The sequence below is a fragment of the Rhinatrema bivittatum genome, chromosome 1 (assembly GCF_901001135.1).
Source record: "Rhinatrema bivittatum chromosome 1, aRhiBiv1.1, whole genome shotgun sequence".
Taxonomy (NCBI): Eukaryota; Metazoa; Chordata; class Amphibia; order Gymnophiona; family Rhinatrematidae; genus Rhinatrema; species Rhinatrema bivittatum.
Genome location: NC_042615.1, coordinates 662191297 through 662213092, shown reverse-complemented (window position 1 = coordinate 662213092; position 21796 = coordinate 662191297). Strand labels below are relative to the sequence as shown.

Genomic DNA, 21796 nt, shown 5'->3' with positions numbered 1-21796 from the left:
ACACCCCCTCCCACCATCACCACTCCACCTGAATGCTGTAAAGCATTGCCCTTGCAGCATTCACAACCTCAGCCAACCCGGCAACCTGACCCAGTCCTCTGCATGGTAGCACACAGTACTGTCAGCGAGCTGGCCTCAATCTCATTGCATAGTTTCACAGATCATACTTAAGAAACCCATTCATTGACTCATCCTGCTTGCTATAAAGGCACACTGCTGTATTATCAAACTAGAAATAGGATTTGCCGGTACACTGTGGGTAAAATACTCAAATGTATTTAAAGAAAAAAAAAAAAGACAAAATTCCCTTAAGAATTTTCTTGAATACATTACAAAATAAAATTGAGGCATCAGAAAAACACCATTATACATTTACAAAAACAAGTGCAATCTGAAAACAAAATCATTCCCTGATAAATATACAGCATCATATAGTACTGCGTATCTTGAGTAACCAGAACTTAAGAAGAGAAAGCAAAAAGTGATTTTAATTTTTTAAAATATGATACTGAAGATTAGATATGTTTGCTGGGGAAAAGCAGGAGGGAGAGCATTAAAAAAAAAAATATATATATATATAAATATATATATCTTATGACCACATGTTAGAGAGCTGATATGAAACAATCATTTAAAAACCAACTAGTAAGGCAGATGAAACATGCACAGAAAAAGAATAACACTACAAAAATAGGTTAGCTTTAATTTGCTTTAAATAAACAGCCTGTGACATTAGGCAAGTTCAATTTGCCTTAAACAGGGCTCTTAACTTTTGCTGTCATTTTAATTAAAACCTGGTTTGGAATTCACACAGTGAACATGTCTAAGTTCTGACATCACATGTACTTGTTAATGCATTAGCTGCTTACAAACATTTAGCAAGGGATACCAGGAAGTGTCTTTCACCAACTTTAATACTGCTCATGAAGAGAGCACGTGTACCATCCCGCTGTGAAACAAATTCCGCATTCTTAAAATGCATATTTGGGCACGTATGCTTGTTTCCTTGACAAAATACTACGACACATGTCTGTGCACCACATTTTCTTGAGGATGTTCATGGTTCTTTTCGGGTACTCCATTTGCTAAGTGAAGTCCGTTTCCTATCTGTGCTTGTGACAATGGTGTGGTGCCCAGGGAATATGCAGATTCCACTGTTGAGTGATGGCTAACATCTGTCTTGACTAAAACCTCATAGTAGAGTAGATAAAAAACTGGAGTGATTATGCCAACTATTAACATGATCACCACTGCAGTCCACCACCCTATGCCCCAGTCTGCACCATAATAGAGATCCTTGCGCTTAGCTGTTTGGTGATCAGTTTCAAAACAGATCAGTTGAGGGGAGAAAGCAGAAACAATTTCATCAAGGTTCTCCCTCTTATTATCTGTACATTTCACGATTTGTTCTATGTCCCGGTCCACTTCTTGCAAGAAGGTCCCAGCACTTTCATTTGTGGACAGTTGATTGAAGGCTGGTGTGATTTCATGGAAGTCTGCGGAGTACAGAGCAGAGGCAGCGCGGGAAGCAGGATTTCCTTTAAGAGAGAATTGTGTATCTGTCAATATGCTGAACTTCTTCACGGGAATTTTGACTGACCTCAGGGCGAAGAAATCCTGTTCACTGATAAGGTTGTTCACTCTCTTGATGTCTGCAACCTATAAACCATGAAGAGAATTAGCTTAGAAGTCTACAAGCCTATATATACTTATATATAAATACAAGCACATCCACACTTTGGCATCAATACTTTTACTCGACAATTCCATTTGTAAGGTTGCTCAATGTGAGATACATTTATGGGTCTGTGAGCAGGAAAAAGTTGCCAGGAAGAGCAGGCTGGAGCAAATCCCTGTCTCCAAGCTATGGGGAGCCAACATCACTGCTGCCTGGAGCAGTCCTCTGCCACAGAGAAGATACCCATTGCTGGGGTCTGGCCCACATAAGAGCATGCTTGGGGGTGGGGAAGATGCAGGACAGAAAGAAAAAAAAAAAGAGATTGGAGAGCAAAGAGAAAGAATGTGTGACAGGAAAAGAGAAGAGGCAGAAGGGAGGGAAGGGAACAAAAATGTAGGACACTAAAAAATACAAATAAATGAAAAAACAAAATCTCGCAAAAAGTGCAAGTATGTAAAATTATATTTGTCTAACAATTTTGGCTGTTGCTTAAGCTGCTAAAAATGTTTTCTATTCCTGCTAATGGACTGGCAAATATGTGGAAGTTACTTATCAATTACAATGAATCAGAGTAAATGAAGCTGAAATGTAGTGCCAAAATATTTTGCTGTACATCCAAAAATGGAGGAAATAAATTAGAAATAAAATGTTTTCCCCCTCAATGATTTAAGGGCTTGGTGCATTCCACTCATCCTGCCCTACAGCAGAATATGATCTAATGTCACTTGCCACCTACCAGTCCCCCCCCCCCAGGCTAGATAGTGCTGAACACATATCTAGTGACTCTGGTAATATTCATTTACTTACATGTAAGGAGACAGCACAATTACAAGGAAATATAGACCAATATTTTATCATTTCAGTTGCTCAATATTAAACAGTAGCTTTTTTTTTTTTTAATATGCAGCTATCAATTGGAGCTTTGCACTTTCGGGTGGTCTTATTCCCAAAAGTGCAAAGCTTATTTCTAAATAAGGTAATACTCCACTTTTAACCAGTAAAAGATCTATTTCTTATCTATATTTCTAGCAGTTTCTGCATCTTATGAATAGTTTCTTTCTCCATACAGTTTTTGCTTCTCTAAACATCTTATTGCTGACCATAAGTAAATTCTATTAGATCTGTGCAATGAGCTTTAGTTTGGACTTGGAAATAACACAAACACAGCTTTCTAAAACTCTGCGCACTGCATGGAACAGGAAGGGGGCTGCTGTTTGGACCTTGCGCAAGTAAAACTTGAACAGTTACTAAGTTTTGGGTGGAACCCTTAAGAGTTGACCAAGCAAAGCAAACACAATGTGTGAGCAAAGGACAAAGAAGAAATGCTATGTCTAAAAGAAAAAGGACAAGAAAACCAGAATAGGTAAAGAAGTTAATGTAAGAAAAAGGAGGAACTGAAGTCAACTGCAAAGTCAGGTGTAAATATAACATTCTCAGATCAACTTGCCTGAAATTATTTACATCTCACCATGGTTCCAGAGGATTTTTTTTTTTTTACACATACTTCTCTATCAAGGTCATAGCAGCAAGCACAAACACATGAACTTCTCTAGAAATCACATGACAAAGCATGATCACTAAATTATAAAAGATAAGGGAGGCAATACCAATGGTAGAAAGACAATGAAAGGTAAGGGAGATTCTCCCACTAGTGCTCTCTACTCAGTCTTATTTCTATCCCTTCCTGTTTGCTCTATCCATTCTACTATTCCCTCTAGTTTGGAAGAAATATCTCCTTTCCTCCCCCTAACTAATCTTAATGCAGCATTACACAAAAATATACTTAGATCATACCATTTTTGAGTAATGGAAATGGTTACTCAAAGTTCCTTAAATCACACCATCTTATCAAGAGAATACCAAAAAAAGTTACATTATTTCTACCTGTTAATTTATTTTATTCAAGTACTGCCAGACCATTCCAGACACAACACATGGGTTATAATCTCCTACTATCAGATGGAGGCAGAGAACATGTTATGCTGACATCATCCTTCTTTATATAATCGGGTGCAGAACTAGAATTCATCAGTAGACTCTTGCCAAACTTAATAAAAGGACTTAAATCTTACAACATGAATTTATTTTTTTTTACATATATGTATCCTCCAATAGAGACAAAGGAGAAGAAAAGGCTGTGCGTTTCCTTTCCTATGAGAAGATTCACAACTAAGGAAGTCCTTCCCAAATGTTCAGAGATCCTTTCAATCCTCTTCCCTCAACTCCTAAAATAAAGACCAAACAGTTTTCAGCACCAACTCACTTGCTTCCAGGTGGATCCTGACTAGTCTTGCAGAACTTAAGGAAAGAAAATTCTCTCACTTTCCTCTTTGTCCTGTCAGTTCAGTTCAGATGCATGAGACATACCAAGCAGTGCCTAAACTAGGCAGAAGGAAGCCAAAAGCTGCTTTGAAAGCCTCTGCTTCAAAAGCCATATCTCCCTTGGCTTGACTTCTAATCTGTAGTCTTTACCAAACAAGGGTAACAAGACCCACGTTTCCAGCTTGCAAACCTCCTCTGGCAATACTTACCTACACTCCTCCCAAGAAAATAACCGTTTTAGTAGAGGGAGCTTTCAATTTTTCTTGGACTTAATAGCCTTCCCTCTATAGGCAAAGGCAATCGCTTCCTTCCTCAATAGATGCTTGGGATGGACCTCTCTCGCTTCTGAGGTCCACTGACTAGAACAGTCTGACTTCCAGAAAGGATTAGAAGACAAAGTGTAATGATAAATGGAACCTACTCTGAAGAGAGGATGGTGTTAAGTGGAGTGCTGCAGGGATCGTGTTGGGACCGGTTCTGTTCAACATCTTTTTGAGCGACACTGCGGAAGGGAAGAGGATAAAGTTTGTCCATTTGCGGATGAAACTAAGATCTTCAACAGAGTGGACACCCCGGAAGGAGTAGAGAGAATGAGACGGGATTTAAGGAAGCTGGAAGAGTGGTTGAAGATATGGCAGCTGAGATTCAATGCCAAGAAGTCCAAAGTCATGCATCTGGGGTGTGGTAATCCAAAAGAACTGTATATGTTGGAGGGTGAAGGGCTGATATGCTCAGAACAGGAGAGAGACCTTGGGGTGATCGTGTCTAACGACCTGAAGTCGGCGAAGCAATGTGACAGGGCGATAGCTAAAGCCAGAAGAATGCTGGGCTGCATAGAGAGAGGAATATCTAGTAAGAAAAGGGAAGTGATAATTCCCTTGTACAGGTCCTTGATGAGGCCTCACTTGGAGTACTGTGTTCAGTTCTGGAGACTGTATATCAAAAGGGACAGAGACAGGATGGAGGCAGTACGGAGAAAGGCGACCAAAATAGTGGGTGAATCTCCATCGAATACCTTATGAGGAGAGGTTGAAGAACCTGAATATGTATACCCTGGAGGAGGAGGAGCAGGGGTGATATGATACAGACCTTCAGATACTTGAGTGGTTTTAATGATCCATGGTCAACAACAGACCTTTTCTATAGGAAACAATTTAGTCCAGGGAGGAAGACTTACAACCAATGTCGTAAAATATATTTCTTCACGGAGAGGGTGGTGGATGCCTGGAATGATCTTCCGGAGGAAATGGTGAAGACTAAAACTGTGAAGTATTTCAAAGGGGCATGGGGTAAACACTGTGGATCACTAAAGGCTAGAGGATGGGAAAGAATGGAAAAAAAAATCAACTGCATGGGGGGTAGTGGGCCTAGGGGTAACCTGCACTGAGTGGCAGTTGTTACTCTTAACAGAATCATGCAGTAACCTGCACGGAGTGACATTTACTGCCATGGGAAGCTTGCTGGGCAGACTGGATGGAGCATTTATTTATTTATTTATTTAGGGTTTTTATATACCGACTTTCTCGATATACAAATCAAATCAAGACGGTTTCCAAAGAACAAAACTTTCGCCGTAAGGCGTTACATTAAACAATAGATATAGTATTGAACAGGTAATGTGCGGCTTTACATTAAACAATCCACATATTGAACAAAAGAACGAAAATCAATAAATATTAAAAATTAGATGTGATAGATATATACAATATATGACAATAATATTGTCAAATAACATGAATAAATGATAGGTAAAAAGTCGGTATTGGGCTTTGTATGGAGCTATTTTGCTTTTTGATCGGAGTCGAAGTGTTCCTGCGATTCCGGGTAGGCTTGCCGGAAGAGCCACGTTTTTAGGTTTTTCTTGAATGTTAGATGGCAGGTTTCAAGTCGCAGATCAGGTGGTAATGAGTTCCAAAGGGTGGGTCCGGCTGTGGAGAGTGCCCTTTTAGCTAGCGAAGTTTTAATCGGGGGAGCATATAAAGAACCTTTATAATTATATCTGATAGGTCTTTTTGATGTGTGAAGGCGGAATTGCGAGGTAAGATTTAAGTGGGCGCTGCCCATAATATCCTTGTGGATCATTGATACTGTCTTGAAGGTGATTCTAGCTTTTATGGGAAGCCAGTGGAGGTAGAGCAGAATTGGAGTGATGTGGGCTCTTTTGTTGGTGTTGGTGAGTAACCTCGCCGCAGCATTTTGTACCATCTGTAAGGGTTTTATGGCTGATATGGTTTTTTTCTGCTGTCATTACTATGCTACTATGTTCAATCCAGATTTGTTTCACATAGCCAAGCTTCATATTGAGATGAGTTGCTTCTCAGCCAACAAATGATAAAACCCATGGCAAGGGCTTCTATTCCTGCTATTTCTTTATCCCTAAGTAGTTAGGGGAATTGAGACCTTCCCTGGAGATACAAAGAGTGAACAAGAGCCTGCTGCTGGAGAAGTTCAAAATGAACGCCCTCTATCCAAGAGGGAGACTATTTGTGCGCCCTAGATTTGAAAGACATGCGTGCTCACATATCCTTCCATCTCACCGTAAATACTTCAGATTTATAATAGATTCTTCCCACTACCTATACAAAGTTCTTCCTTTGGCCTCTCAGCAGCCCTCAAGGGTTTTCACGAAATGCTTAGCAGTAGTGGCGGTGTACCTTCAACATCAGGGCATTTGCATCTTTCCTTATCAGGATGACTGGCTGGTAAGGGGACCTTCCCCAGCAGGGGTTCTGGACTCCCGGCAAAAGACAATACAGCTCCTTCAAGCACTAGGTTTTATAATCAACATTGCCAAGTCAAAACCTCATTCCTATCCAGAGAATCAATGGTGCATGGTTTGACTTTGACAGAGAACGAGCTCCTCCAATCAGATCGGCTATATTGCCTTCAAGCACTACTCCAGAATTTGCTGCAATGAGATCAAGACTTGGCCTAAGCAATCCTGGTTGTCCTTGGGCACATGGCAACAGTGGTGTATGTGGTCCTCATGATGCACTTCAGGTCTCCAATGGGGCCTCTGTTCAACTGATCAACTGTGTCGGCCCTTGTTACATCCTGTAAAGTTAACTATGAAGACAAAGAAGTCCCTCCATTGTTGGCTGGACCCAAAAAGTCTTGGAAATACAATACTTCTACAAACATTACCTCATCAGGTAATGCTGGCAACTGATGTCTCAACCAGGGCCTGGGGCATGCACACAGGCTCCTTGGTGGGCAGCAGAACATCTGGTCCAGATCAACCTGAGAGATTTTTCAAATCTTCTTACTTACTGAATTTTCTTCAGGGAAAGAATTACGATCCAAACAGACAACCAAGTGGTAATTTTCTATGTAAACAAAAAAGGAGGCATAGAGTCCTGTATCCTTTGCCAGGAATCTCTGAGAATTTGAGAGTGGGCTGTTAGTCATGGGGCCCTTTCTCCAAGCAAAATTACCTTCCCAGGATCTCAAACATGCTGGCGGATTGCCTCAGCAGAGTTTTTTTTATCCCCACAAGCAGACTAAGATGTGACTGACAAGCTGTTTAAATCTGGGATCACCTATCAATCGACTTGTTTGCGTCAAACTATCAGGAAAGCCAACAAATTTTGCTCCATTCTTCAAAGCAAGTTCAGATCCACTCTGGACGTCTTTCTGTTCAAGTGGAATGCCGATCTGCTGCATGCATTTTCTCCACTTCTGTTAATGGCTAGGATAGTGCAGAAGGTATTAAAAGACCATGTATATCTTATCCCTATTGTTCTAGCTTGGCCCAGACAGGTGTGGGTCTCTTACCTTGATAAACTATCAGTCTGTCTACTGATCCCTCTGGGATCCTATCCGGCTCTACTAACTCAAGAGGAGAATAATCTGTCATCTGAGCTGAGCCTCCCTCAACTTGATAGCATGGATGTTGAACGCTCAATAGTTCCCTTGTTGTCCCTATCCAAAAAGGCCAGTAAACCATCTACTAGAAGAGCTACAATTTCAAATGGAGCAATTTCTCATCTTGGTGCCAGGCAGACTCCCTGAATTTGTGCTCCGGAAGATCTGCTTCGGTACTTGCTCTCCCTCTCCTCTTCAGGCCTCAGTATAGTCTTCCAAAGTGCATCTCAGTCCCAGTGCTGCTTGCCACCCTCATGCGGATGGAAACTGATCTCCATCCATCCTCTGTTACCAATGTTAATGAAGGGCTTGTGGTATACAAGACTTCCAGTTGTGAAGCCACTAGTGTCAAGGGATTTCAATGTTGTCCTGGTGCAACTGATGAAGCCTCCCTATGAAATGGAGTTGACTTCCTTGAAGTAGCTTACAGGGAAAATGGCATTCCTAGTCACTATCACTTCAGCTAGAATCCAGATTTGTCTCACATAGCCAAGCTTCATATTGAGATGAGTTGCTTCTCAGCCAACAAATGATAAAACCCATGGCAAGGGCTTCTATTTCTGCTATTTCTTTATCCCTAAGTAGTTAGGGGAATTGAGACCTTCCCTGGAGATACCTGTAGATAGGACCACACTGTCGGGCATATTGTGGTCATCAACAGATGCATTTATGCCATCAACTTCTGAATACAACCCTCCAGCAAGAAAAAAACTGCCCTGCTTCATGTTGAACTGGACAGATACTCTAGTGACTGAGATGGCTGAAGATTGCTCTTGGCCAGGTTCACCACTAACTGAGCTCCTGCAACAAGGAGATCACCTTGCGTGATACCAAGAGACTCTCTTCCAGAGTCTTGGTCCGGATCAGTCAGTTGTCCAAATACAGGTGTACCTGAATCTAATCCTCTCTCAACTCTGCTGCCACCACTACCACAACCTGGGAAAAAGTTCTGGGCACAATGGACAGACAAAAAGGCAGTGCTTGAAACTGATGTCGACGTCCCAAAACCGCGAATAGCAGAAAAAGTTGGGGCTCTAGCCGGATGGGAATATGTAGGTATGTCTCGGACAGATCTAAGGACCTCAGAAATGCCCCCAACTACATGGCAATTATCATTGAGCACGAGGTTTCCAACCAAAATTGAGGCATCCACAAATGATAGTTGACCCCTTTGAGATCCAGGATGGGTAGAAAAGAGCCTTTTTCCTTGGGCACAATGAAATAAATGGAATGTCGGCCCGTATTTTCTTGAGACGTAGATACTGGAACCACAGCTCTCAGACTGAGTAGCCTTGACAATGTGCACTCCACTGCCTCTTCCAAGCAGCATTGAAACAAGTTAGAGGGAAAACCAGGCTGAGATGCCAGAATATGAAAAGCAGCACAAAGGAAAGGAGCTATAGACGCCATCAGTCTGTCAGTACGCTTAACAAGTGACTGAAATATGTGCGTCCAACTGTATTCACGCTGCAAAAAAATAGGCATCCAAAATTTAAGCGTATAACCCTGTACCTCGAGTGCCCTCAATGCCGCTCAGATTGAGGCGCGCGCTTAGCTATACATCCAATTAGACGCCTCTACCAACTGGATGCCCAAGCAGGCGTCCAAGTGTCCGAAAACTGGGTGCACAGCCGGATGCACTCACACTAATGGTCCTGAAGAGGGCAGCCTAATATGCAGGAAAACTTGTGAAAATGTCGCCGCAGCCTACCACGCAGCGCACAGTGAAAAGCCTAAGAGCGAGGCCTAGCCCATAAAGGCCACTCAACTCGCCAGACTGCCCATATCCCATAAACCTCTCTTGGAGGCGGAATGAATGTCGGATCGGCGCACCTAACAGACTGGGGGGGAAGGAGGAATCCCTACAAAAAAAAATAAAATGTTTTTTTCTGCTTTAGCTGAGCTCAGCGTGTCCCGGCTGAGTACAGAGTCAGTCTCCAGCTGCAAGGGGAGAGGGCATATACCATCACTGCCGCGCTTGGCTTCCTGCACCTGCTTGCCTTTCAACTGTCTTTTACAGATAAGTCCATGTCAGCTGAAAACCAGCTACCAGATCAAGGCACTCATCTGAGGGAAAATCCAATATATAAAACCTTAGGAATTCTCAAGTGAGGGAGGGACCCATATGGTATTACCACAGGAGAGCGGGACGAAATAATGATCTTTTTTTCTCCTTCTGAAAACTTTAAGCAAACCCCACTAGTGAGAGGCACATCCAACATCTGCTGAAGACAGGGAATACTGGCGGGCTGTCACTGCAGGGGTATATATACTGTGATGTCAGCTTTGCTCTGTCTCCATAACCCACTTGTTCTGCAACCACCTGTCTAAACGCTAAGAAAACTTCAGATCAGAGACCTTTGTCAAGGCTAATCAAGTGAAGATCATGGCTAATTAAGTGGCTCACCTGAGAGCCATTTCTATAGAGGACATTTGCAAAGCTGAAAGAGTTGTCAGTTCACACCTTCACATCCCACTATTATCTAGACAATCTCTCAAGAAGTGACTGTCCAAATTTACTAATCAGTTTTGTGCACCTTGTTCACTCAGTAATCCACCCTCCATGGGGGATTCCGGGCTGCTTATTTATTGTTTCACCACACAATCCTTAGCTTGGGACTCCCCACGTGTCATGGCTAATTTATAGTGCTGCCTGTCAATACAGAAAGCAAGTTTGCATACCATAAATGGGGTTCCCCGTAGACAGCAGGATGAATTAGCCATACTTAATACTCACCTGCCTCCCTGTACAAGCAACTACCTAGCTAAGTTAAGCTCTATAATTGACTGAAGGATTTATGGAGCAGAGCGCCTGTATGGGAAATCTCATGCATGTTCTGTAGTAAAAGCTTTACCAAGCTAGAGATGGGTACATCCAGCACTGTTGGATGACATCATCCACGTGTCATAGCTATTTCATCCTGTTGTCTGGAGAGAGCCCTACTTAATGGCAAGCAAACTTACTTTCTCTGCCTCCATCTGCTGGTAGGACAGCATAACTCATACCTCTGAACTAGTCTGGCAGCATGAAGAGGAAAGTAATGTTAAACTATAAACTGTATTTAGACTGGCTAATAAGAATCCTATTAATTAATTAATTTATTTTATTTAAATCTTTTTCTATACCGTCGTTAAGGTGGGTACCGACACAACGGTTTACAGTAAGGCACATAAAAGTATTGCTATTAAAATCTATCAGTTTACACAGGTGCCATAAGGTTCGGTAACATAGTTTTTAATCAATGTTAGATGTTAAATGAATATGAACAACATCATGTCCAGGTCAATTCTGTAGCAGTTTTGAGTCTAAGATTCATTCTATAATTGTAACTTATCCTTTAGTGATGAGTTCTATTAAAAACTACACCCTTTGGGGTAGATTTTAAAACCCCTGCGCGCGTAAATCCTCCCAGATTTTTGCGCGCCGGCGTGCCTATTTTGCATAGGCCGCCGGCGCGCGTAAGTCCCGGGGCTTTGTAAAAGGGGTGGGAGGGGGTGGTCCGGGGGCAGTCCCGAGTCCCCCGGCACTGCGGCCTGTGCCGGGGGATGCCAGGGCGGCGCGTGCAAGTTACGCCTGCTTCAAGCAGGCGTAACTTGCCCAACAAAGGTAAGGGGGGGGGGGGGATGCGGAAGGAAAGTTCCCTCCAAGGCTGCTCTGATTTCGGAGCGGCCTCGGAGGGAACGGAGGCAGGCTGCGCAGCTCGGCGCGCACAGGCTGCCGATTTTGCGCAGTCTTGCGCGCGCCGACCCCGGATTTTATAAGACGCGCGTATCTTATAAAATCTGGTGTACTTTTTTTGCGCCAGTGGCGCGAAGAAAAGTACACGCGCGCGTATGTTTTTAAAATTTACCTCTTAGTGATTACTGTTTGTGTGGGTGTTCATTGTTTGTACCTTGCACTTCCCTGGTTTCTATTCTCCCTTCTCTTTTTGAAAAGCTTGTTTAAAGAGCCAAGTTTTTAGATTTTTTCTAAATGCTTTGTTTTCTCTTTGTAGCCTTAATTCCAAGGGCATGGAGTTCCATAGTATGGGTCCCGCTAAGGATAACACCCTTTCTCTTACCTGGATTAGTCTTGCTGTTTTGACTGATGGAATAGTTAGAAGTGCTTTGTTGGCTGATCTTAGGTTTCTGTTGGGGATGTGTACGCGAAGGGCTGTGTTAAGCCAGTCTGCGTTTTCGTTGTGTATTAATTTGGGAAGCCAGTGTAACTCAGCAAGTGTTTCAGTAATGTGGTCTCTTTTCCTTTTTCCAGTTAATACTCTTGCAGCTGTGTTCTGCAAGATTTATAGTGGTCTTATGGAGGTGTATGGTAAACCTAGTAGAAGGGTATTGCAATAATCAGTGCTTGCAAATATTAGCGCTTGTAGTACTGATCGAAAGTTGGCGGTTGTTAGAAGTGGTTTAAGTGTTCTGAGGACCATGAGTTTGGCGTATCCTTCCTTTACTTTTATGGATATTTGTTGTTTTAAGCTTAGTTCTGTGTCGATTATTACTCCTAGATTCCGTACTTTCTCTGCAAGTATTATTTGTTTGTTGTTATTGAGTGTGATTGGGTTGTGTGAGATCTCCATGTTTTTTTTTCTTTCTAAATGAAGGAATTCTGTCTTCTCTATATTAATTACTAGCTCCATTTGATTTAATACTTGTTTGATAATGTCTAGATACATGTTCGCTATGTTTAATGTTTTCTCAATTGTATCGTCAATGGGTAATATAAATTGAATATCGTCCGCGTATATATAGTGAGTGATTCCCAGGCCAGCTAGCAGGTGGCATAATGGTAGCAGGTATATGTTGAAAAGTGTAGCAGACAGGGCGGATCCCTGTGGTAATCCTGTTTGAAGGTCTATTTTTTCTGACATAGAATCTTTGATTTGAACTTGAAAATATCTGTTGCTTAGATATGATCTAAACCAGCTGATTGTTTTGTTGCCTAATCCTATTTCTTCTAGTCTATTTAAAAGTATGTTGTGATTTACAGTATCAAAAGCTGAGAGGTCTAGTATCACTAGAATGTAACGTTTACCGTTATCGAATCCCCTCATGATGTTGTCCATCAGCGCTAGTAGGAGTGTCTCTGTGCTATAGTGTTTTCGAAATCCATGTTGTGAGGGATATAGGATGTTATTGCTATCTAGGTGTTCCACTAGTTGCTTTTGTATAGCTTTTCTATTAATATTGCAATTAAGGGTAGGTTTGATACAGGTCTATAGTTGCTCAGGTTAAGTGGGTCGCTGTTTTTCTTCTTTAAAATTGGTTTTACGATTGCTCCTTTCAGTGCATCTGGCATGGATCCTTCCTCTAAGGATAGATTAACGATCTTTGCCAGTGTCGGTGATACAGTGTTGGCTACTTTTTTTTATATCTGTGGTTGTTATTGTGTCATAAGCATGTGGGGCGGGATTTAGTTTTTTTTAGCATAGCTTCGATTTCCAATTCTGATACTTCATAGAATGTTGACCATTGTTTAATCTCTTTTTTCATTTTAATTTCTTGTTTCGTTGCATTTGGGATTTTAGTTTTTAGGTTCTTAATTTTGTCATTAAAAAATGTTGCAATTTTGTTGCATCTATTTTCTGGAAGGTTTTGTGGAGATTCGGATTTGTCATTAGTGAGGTTTTTTACTATGGTAAATAATGTTCTTGGGTTGTTTTCATATTTTTCTATTTTAGAGCTATAGAACTGGTTTTTTGTATCTAGAATGACTTGTTTATAGTAAGCTAGGTGTTTTCTGTATTTTGTTAAGTTTTCATTGTTTTTATTTTTCTCCAATCTTTCTTTTTTCTTACACTTTTTAAAAATACAGTAATATACATGAACTTTACATCACTAGGCACTAAGGCAACCTTTTTTGTATGAACTTACAGAACAGCAGTACTGGAGAGCAATGGCGTTTAAAGTATCCCCTTCCTTGATATCCCTTGTTAGCAGCACAGTGTCATCCAGCCTCTCTCTCGATGTACTTTTTCGGATTTTCTCTCTTCCCCTCGGTCGGAGCTCATAAATGTCTATGTCCTCTTCCATGGCATCACTGTCAGAGTTTACGCCGTTTGCCAATGGATACCCATGACCAGTTGTAACTGCTACAGGAGGCTGTAAGCTACGTGTATGGCTTCTCCCTGCCATCTTCACAAAGTCCTAACAAAAAAAAAAATAAAATAAAAAGGAGGCAACTCTACTCAGAACTTCAGTGTCATGGGAGAAAAATCACACCACGTTAGGCAGGACAAATCATGTTAACGGCCTCAGTTCCACAACCACTGAGCAGCTTACCAGAGTCCTGTTTGTGGAATGTCACATCTGCCACAGCAATATTTACACAAAAAAACAGAAGGCTTTTATCTTGCTGCTGGGTGTCTGAAGTTAAGCCAGATATGCCATTGTTTAAGGAAATATAGTACATCCTAATTAAACACTACTTTTTAAGCATCATTTTCATAGAAACTTGCTGGCTGGATATTTAGAAAACAAACAAAGGTGATTCCCATAAAATATGCTAAAAAAACAAACATAAAAACACTCAAAACATTCACAGCAGAGTTGATCAAATGCAAAAACACTTGATGTAGTGACAGGGTTATCAGACAGCATGCAGCTTGAATACACGTCTTGAGAGCTTAAGGGATCAATCATTTACCCCAAAATAAAAAATGTATTCTTTTATATGAACATGAGTGCTCTCCACTATACAGTCGCAAACTGCAATTCTGTTTATAACCCTTTACTAAAATAAAATTTAATTTCATCAGTCCCAGTCTAATGTAACTCCAGGATTTTTGTGTTTTTTTTTTTGGTGATAAACTCCAGGATTTTTGTGTTTTTTTTTTTTTTTGTTGATAAACCTGTCTAAAGGGAATTCAGAAATGAAGCAACTACTTAGCTGGTGCTAGTCGTGGCGATTATAAGCTGGCCTTTTCAGTCACAGGATCTAGTGAAACCAATTACAAACATGGAGACTGCTCTGCAGACTGAGAGAATTTCAGCTGCATGGTGTCTGAGACCCCTCCCTCTGTATAAGCAATATTTTGTGTGTGTGGTAGACTCTGTGGTGTGAATGCATTTTGAGTACTGTTCACCATATTCTGTATAAATAAAAAATAAAAATAATCACCTCCATTTTTCTTTTCCACCTGGTGGTTTGCTTACCATAAATGGTGTTTTCCGTAGATAGCAGGATGAATGGGGAGTCCCAAGCTGAGGGTTGTGAAAAAAATATACTGTGGGTGTGTGGCCATTAAGGCATTGTATTTATGCTCCTTACATTTTTTTTTTTTTACACAACAGTATCTGCCTGGATGATAAATTGTGCACTATTGCTTTTCCTATTATGCCAGCAGACTTTGCCTGATCTAGGAAGCAGTACGATATGAATGTGTGATTGGACAACCATGTGGCTGGCTTTGCAGATGTCCTCAATGGGCACATTTCCCAAATGCGCTAAGGAAGATGCAGTTGTTCTGACTTGGTGCGCTTTTACAGAATGCGAGAGAGTGAGGGATCTTGTCTCATAATGTTGTATGCAGGATGTAATCCAATTGGAGAGAGTTTTCTTTGCATCTGATAACCCCAGTCTGTTTAGGTCGCATGTTACATAGATGGACCTCAACTTTTTGTTTGTCATTTGTAATAGGCCAATCAATGTTCTCTTGCAATCCAGCAAGCATAATTTTTTCTCTTGCTCACGTTTTTGCAGTTTTGGAAAACATGTGGGAAGCGTAATGGACTAATTTAGGCAAAAAGCAGAGAGTACCTTTGGCAAGAACTTTGGATGGGTTTGCAAGACTACTTTGTCAAGGAAGAGCTGCATGCAGATAAGGTGGGAAGTGCACTAGGACCTGTAGCTCACTTACCTTTCTTGCTGAAGTGATTGCCACTAAAGACGATTTTCCATGTTAGGAATTTTACTGCAGCATTCACCAAGGTTTCCAAGGGTGGTTTCATCAACCCGTGCAGGACTATGTTCACATCCCACGGCATGGGGAGGTTTTGTAAAAGGGAGGAAAGTGCAGAAGGACTTTCATGAATCGTGAGATGAGAGAATGGTGCAATATGGAATTTCTTTTCTCCACGACGTGATAAGTGGACAAAGTGCTTTATGTATGCGAATGGAAGATGTTGCGAGACCTCTGCTGGACAGGTAGTGGAGGTAACTTCGCAGTAGTTGTGGTTCACATGAACGGGTCTGAAGAAAATTCTTCCCACCATTTGGAGTATCTGTTCCATTTGAAGGAAAAGTTACATCGCGTGGATGGTTTTCTTGCTGAGACTATGACGTCTTTGACTTTGGATGATAGATTGAAGTGCACTAGGATCAAGCGCACAATTTCCACACCATGAGATTGAGAGAAGGTTGCAGAGCCAGAGTAACCCCTCCTTGAGTGAGAAGGGAGGGATCCGTACCCAGACTTCGCAGAAGCTCTGCCAAAAGTTGAATGAGGTATGCATACCATAGTTGACTGGGCCACACTGGGGCTATTAATATCTTAGTTCGGTCTTGCATACCTTTTCTGTACAGTTCTTGCAATGGAGGTATTGGAGGGAAGGCGTATAGAAGTCTCTGGGTTCAAGAAATTAGGAATACATTTGGTGCTTCTCTGTAAGAGCTCCGGGTCAGTTTTGCATTCTGTATGGTCGCAAATAAATATATCCAAGGCTAGTCCCAGCAGCGGAAGAGACAGTTTGCAGTGGCTTGAGAAAGAGCCCATCCATGAGGTTGGAAAACTAAGTCTGTCTGCCTCTGTGTTCATGGTCCCCAGAAGGTAGACTGCTTAGAGAGAATGGTACGGTGGACCTTTGCCTAGTTCCAGATGGCTAAAGTCTCTTTACAGAAGGTCCAAGATCTCATTCCCCTTTGTTTGTCGAGATAATACATTGCAACTTAATTGTCAGTGTGAATCGTTGTGTGTTTACCATAGAGCAGATGATGGAAAACCCCGAGGTCATGGTGCACTGCTCTTAACTTTAGCAGATTTAACAACATGTCTCTTGGAGTAACCACAAACCCTATGTTTTGAACTGTAGAAGATGTGCACCCCAGCCTCGGATGGAAGCATCTGTAGTGAGTATAATCTGATGTGGTTGTGGCTGAAGCAGGAGTTTTGATTCAAATACTCCCAGACGTAGCCACCATTTGATATCCACTTTCATTTAAGATCACTCGTGAAGTTAGGGCTGAAAGAACTAATTCCATTGCATTCGCAATTGCCTCATGTGTAGACAAGTCAAGGGGACTATGTGGATTATTGCTGCTAGAGGGTCTAGCAAGGTGAGAATAAGATGGGCAGGAGCTGTGGATCACAACTAGAGAAGCCCGGCCAAATTCTGAAGTCTTTGGGCTCTGTCACTCGGAAGGAAGGCATTAAGACTCCTATGAACTTTGGTTGAGAGTTGGATGTAGGTTTGATTTTTCGTAATTGGATTACACTGGTCTACATCTGAAAAAAGGTTTTCTGCTCACCTTACCCAAATGCAAGGTGCGGATTCCAAATATGAAGTAAAAAAATATGCAATACATCAAATTTTTTCACAAATGAGAAATGTTTGATTAAAAATTATAAAGTTGAATATCAAGGGTAATAAGTTCTGTCGTGATAGCACATAATATATTTGTTTCATGCAAAAAACAAGTCTATCGTCTAACCAAGAGAGCAATAGTTGTGTAAATTTTAATTGTTAGGGAGACATTTTCTCTTTTTGGATGCTCTGGAATCGTTATGATCAGTGTTGTCACGCTGTAAACACCAGCAGTAGTCTGCCATCATGTTTGTGTTCCATCTGCCTTGATATCTATGTTACGTGGTCTTGATGTCTTGGTGGAAGCGTTCTCCTTGTTCTACACTCATAGCTCCAAGATTTGAGGGGAAGTAGTTCAGGTGGCTATCAAGGAAATGCAATTTGACATTCATGTTTGCTCCCAGTCTTTGAAAAGCAATCAACAAATTTTGAACTAAAAAGGTTATAAATTTTCGGCCCTAAAGTTGCCAAGAAAGTCTGTAATCACGTCAGAAAAAGCAGACCAAGCATCCTTTTCTATGGTTTTCATGGTATTGAGGAATTCTCTGTCTTTAATTAGAAGCCTAATTTGCAGGCCATCAAATATGCCAGCTTTCAACTTCTCATGTGAAAGAGCGAATTCAGCATGTCTTTCTGCGCATTAATTATCTTTTTGCGTATTCAACATATCTAAATAATGTTACGTTATTACTATAAGAGTTTATGAGTAGACAGCATTTTGCGGAAAAACTGGAGGAAACTGATATGATTTTTGGATTCAGCACACTAAAATACATAAAGATCACGTTATCTTGTAGTCAGCAAAATTGATGTAGACCAGTGTATGAATCCCACATCCCCTAGGCAGTGAACGGTTAACACTATGTCTGAATATAGGACCTCTTTTGAGGGGCTGTTATTAACCAGCCATCCAGGTAAGGAAAAATTTGAACTCCCAACTGGTGGAGGTGCGCTACCACCACAACTAGTCATTTATGAATATTCTTGGGGCTGTTGAGAGGCTAAAAGGGAGAAAGACTTTGTACTAATAAATTTGTCTCCCAATCTGAAGCAGAGGTAATGCCAAGACAGATGCACATTTATATGTGCATAAGCATCCTTGAGGTCTAGGGAGCACATCCAGTCTCATGGCTGGATAAATGACAAGATGGTGCCCAGGAAGTCATCTTGAATTTTTTTGGGCAAAGATGTTGATTGAGATTTTTGAGATCCAGGATGGGACAAAGACCTCCCGATTTTTTGGGGCTGAGGAAGTATTTGGAATAGCCCTGACTGTAGTTGGAGTGGGCTAGTTCTTGTATGGAGTTCTGCTTGAAAAGGGACTGTACCCCTCTTGCTGTAACAGATCTTGTTGGGATTGATCTATTAGAGGGGAGGAAAGGTGGGGCGTTTGTACTATCTCAACTTCAAGAACAAACCTCAATATGGTTACCATAGACAGTAGTGACTGGTCTGATGTTATTTGGGCCCACAATATTGCATACAATTGGAGTTTGCCCCCAATAGATATCTGCTGAGGTGGTAGCGATCTTAAAAGTTTTTGCTGTGGCTTTGCAGTCACTTGTGTTGGTTGTTTCTGCCGGCATTTATCCCTCTGTCCTCCACTTTCTTGGGTAGATGACTTGAGGTTGTGGCAACTGGTAAGGAGGTTGACGATAGCCCTGATAAGGTCTATAAGGCCTGTTTGTAGAAGGACTTCTTAAATTGTGGATAGAAGAGTTATGAACTAGAGGATTGGTCTCCACCTGTAGACAATGACTACACAGCGAGGTCCTTTACCTGGGTGACAGTTAAGTTTGTTACTGAAGAGGTTTTCACCTGAACATGGAAGATCAGAAAATTTGTTGTGGACATCCTCATGATTGCCACTGGCAAGGAGCCGCACCATTCGTCGTGCTACAATGGAGGCTGACAATGTCTTTGCCGCTGTGTCACGGCTTTTATAAACGGCCCTCAAGATGTAATGCAGACCTTCCTCCATGTTCAGAAGCTGTTATGGCATGATCACTTGTCCTTCCTCAGATCAAACAAAAGGCTTTACCCGCTGTAAGCACTCATACAGATATTGAACTATGTAAACTTGGTGCTGTTGGATCCGGGATGACAGCACTGAGCCCTGAAAAACCTTTTCCCCCCAAATCATCCAGGTATAGTACAAAGTGGTTATATGTTTTCCTTAGCTAAAAGAAAACATTTCTTTAGCAATATTAGATAATAACAGAGCATAAATGGTAATAAAGAGTATATTGAATAGAGAGCTAAGCTATGTACAAATGGTGGCAAATTACTTCCCTGAGAAAAATCAGTTCTAGGAAGCAATCGCTGCAGGCAGAGAACATAAGAACATGCCTTACTGGGTCAGACTAAGGGTCCATCAAGCCAAGCAACCTGTTTCCAACAGTGGCCAATCCAGGCCATAAGAACCTGGCAAGTACCAAAAAACTAAGTCTATTCCATGCTGCTGTTGCTAGTAATAGCAGAGGCTATTTTCTAAGTCAACTCAATTAATAGCAGGTAATGGACTTCTCCTCCAAGAACTTATCCAATCCTTTTTTTTTAAACACAGCTATACTAACTGCACTAACCACTTCCTCTAGCAACAAATTCCAGAGTTTAATTGTGCGTTGAGTAAAAAAGAACTTTCTCCGATTAGTTTTAAATGTGCCGCATGCTAACTTCATGGAGTGCCCCCTAGTCTATTATCTGAAAAACTAAATAACTGATTCACATCTACCCGTTCTAGACCTCTCATGATTTTAAACATCTCTATCATATCCCCCTCAGCCGTCTCTTCTCCAAGCTGAAAAGTCCTAACCTCTTTAGTCTTTCCTCATAGGGGAGCTGTTCCATTCCCCTTATTTTGGTTGCCCTTCTCTGTACCTTCTCCATCGCAATTATATCTTTTTGAGATGTGGCGACCAGAATTGTACACAGTATTCAAGATGCGGTCTTACCATGGAGCGATACAGAGGCATTAGGACATTTTCCATTTTATTCACCATTCCCTAATAATTCCCAACATTGTTTGCTTTTTTGACTTCCACAGCACACTGAACAGATGATTTCAATGTATTATCCACCATGACGCCTAGATCTCTTTCTTGGGTGGTAGCAACTAATATGGAACCTAATATTTTGTAACTATAGCATGGGTTATTTTTCCCTATATGCATCACCTTGCACTTATCCACATTAAATTTCATCTGCCATTTGGATGCCCAATTTTCCAGTCTCACAAGGTCTTCCTGCAATTTATCACAATCTGCTTGTGATTTAACAACAGTGAACAATTTTGCATCATCTGCAAGTTTGATTACCTCACTCGTATTTCTTTCCAGATCATTTATAAATATATTGAAAAGTAAAGGTCCCAATACAAATCCCTGAGGCACTCCACTGCCCACACTCCCTTCCACTGAGAAAATTGTCCATTTAATCCGACTCTGTTTCCTGTCTTTTAGCCAGTTTGTAATCCACGAAAGGACATCGCCACCTATCCCATGACTTTTTAAATTTCCTAGAAGCCTTTCATGAGGAACTTTGTCAAATGCCTTCTGAAAATCCAAGTACACTACATCTACCGGTTCACCTTTATCCACATGTTTATTAACTCCTTCAAAAAAGTGAAGCAGATTTGTGAGGCAAGACTTGCCTTGGGTAAAGCCATGCTGACTTTGTTCCATTAAACCATGTCCTTCTATATGTTCTGTGGTTTTGATATTTATAACACTTTCCACTATTTTTCCTTTATTTTATTTATTTACTTTTCTATACCAGTGTGCGATCTGGAATATCACATCGGTTTACAGTGTAACTAGGGTTTTTGAGAAGACTGGTGCTACTTATTATACATTGAAGGTTTATAATACATTGACACTTTATAATATTTTACATTGTATTTCAGCTGACCAAGGGGGCAATAGTATGTCCTGTAAGGTGTCTAGCATTCTAACATAGTATACGGTAACTTCAATATTTCTTACATTATTTTTAAATGAGAGTAGGGGGAGCAGAATGTCATGCAAGGTATTTTAGAAAGGTAATTTACAGTATAGCAACATAAATCATGGTAAATACATCACCACCTAATGAGAAGTTGTAACATGTAATTGTACTAAATAGTCCTGTACTTAATAGTGCCTGGCACTGAAGTGAGGCTAACCGGTCTGTAGTTTCCCGGATCGCCCCTGGAGTCCTTTTTAAATATTGGGGTTACATTAGCTATCCTCCAGTCTTCAGGGACAATGGATGATTTTTTTAATGATAGGTGACAAATTTTTACTAATAGGTCTGAAATTTCATTTGAGTTCCTTCAGAACTTCAGTCTCAAGGCAGTCGAAGAGTTAACTAACAGCAAACAGGATCTCTAGGCAAACTGAATAATTGTGTGGGAACAGGAATCCAGGAAACCAGCTGGGA

At 41.2% G+C, this 21796-nt stretch overlaps 1 protein-coding gene across 1 annotated transcript in view; it reads right to left on the bottom strand.

Annotated features, from left to right (window-relative positions):
- Positions 1-313: 313 nt before the first annotated feature.
- LYSMD3 (LysM domain containing 3) overlaps positions 314-21796 on the bottom strand; it is a 40224-nt gene continuing 18741 nt past the window's right edge. Inside the window, exons 2-3 of the mRNA XM_029573368.1 lie at positions 13730-14002; positions 314-1659 (exon numbers count right to left, since the gene is read on the bottom strand). Coding sequence (XP_029429228.1) covers positions 1018-1659; positions 13730-13990 — 903 coding nt within the window. The 5' untranslated portion in view covers positions 13991-14002 and the 3' untranslated portion in view covers positions 314-1017. The remainder of the gene's footprint in view (positions 1660-13729; positions 14003-21796) is intronic.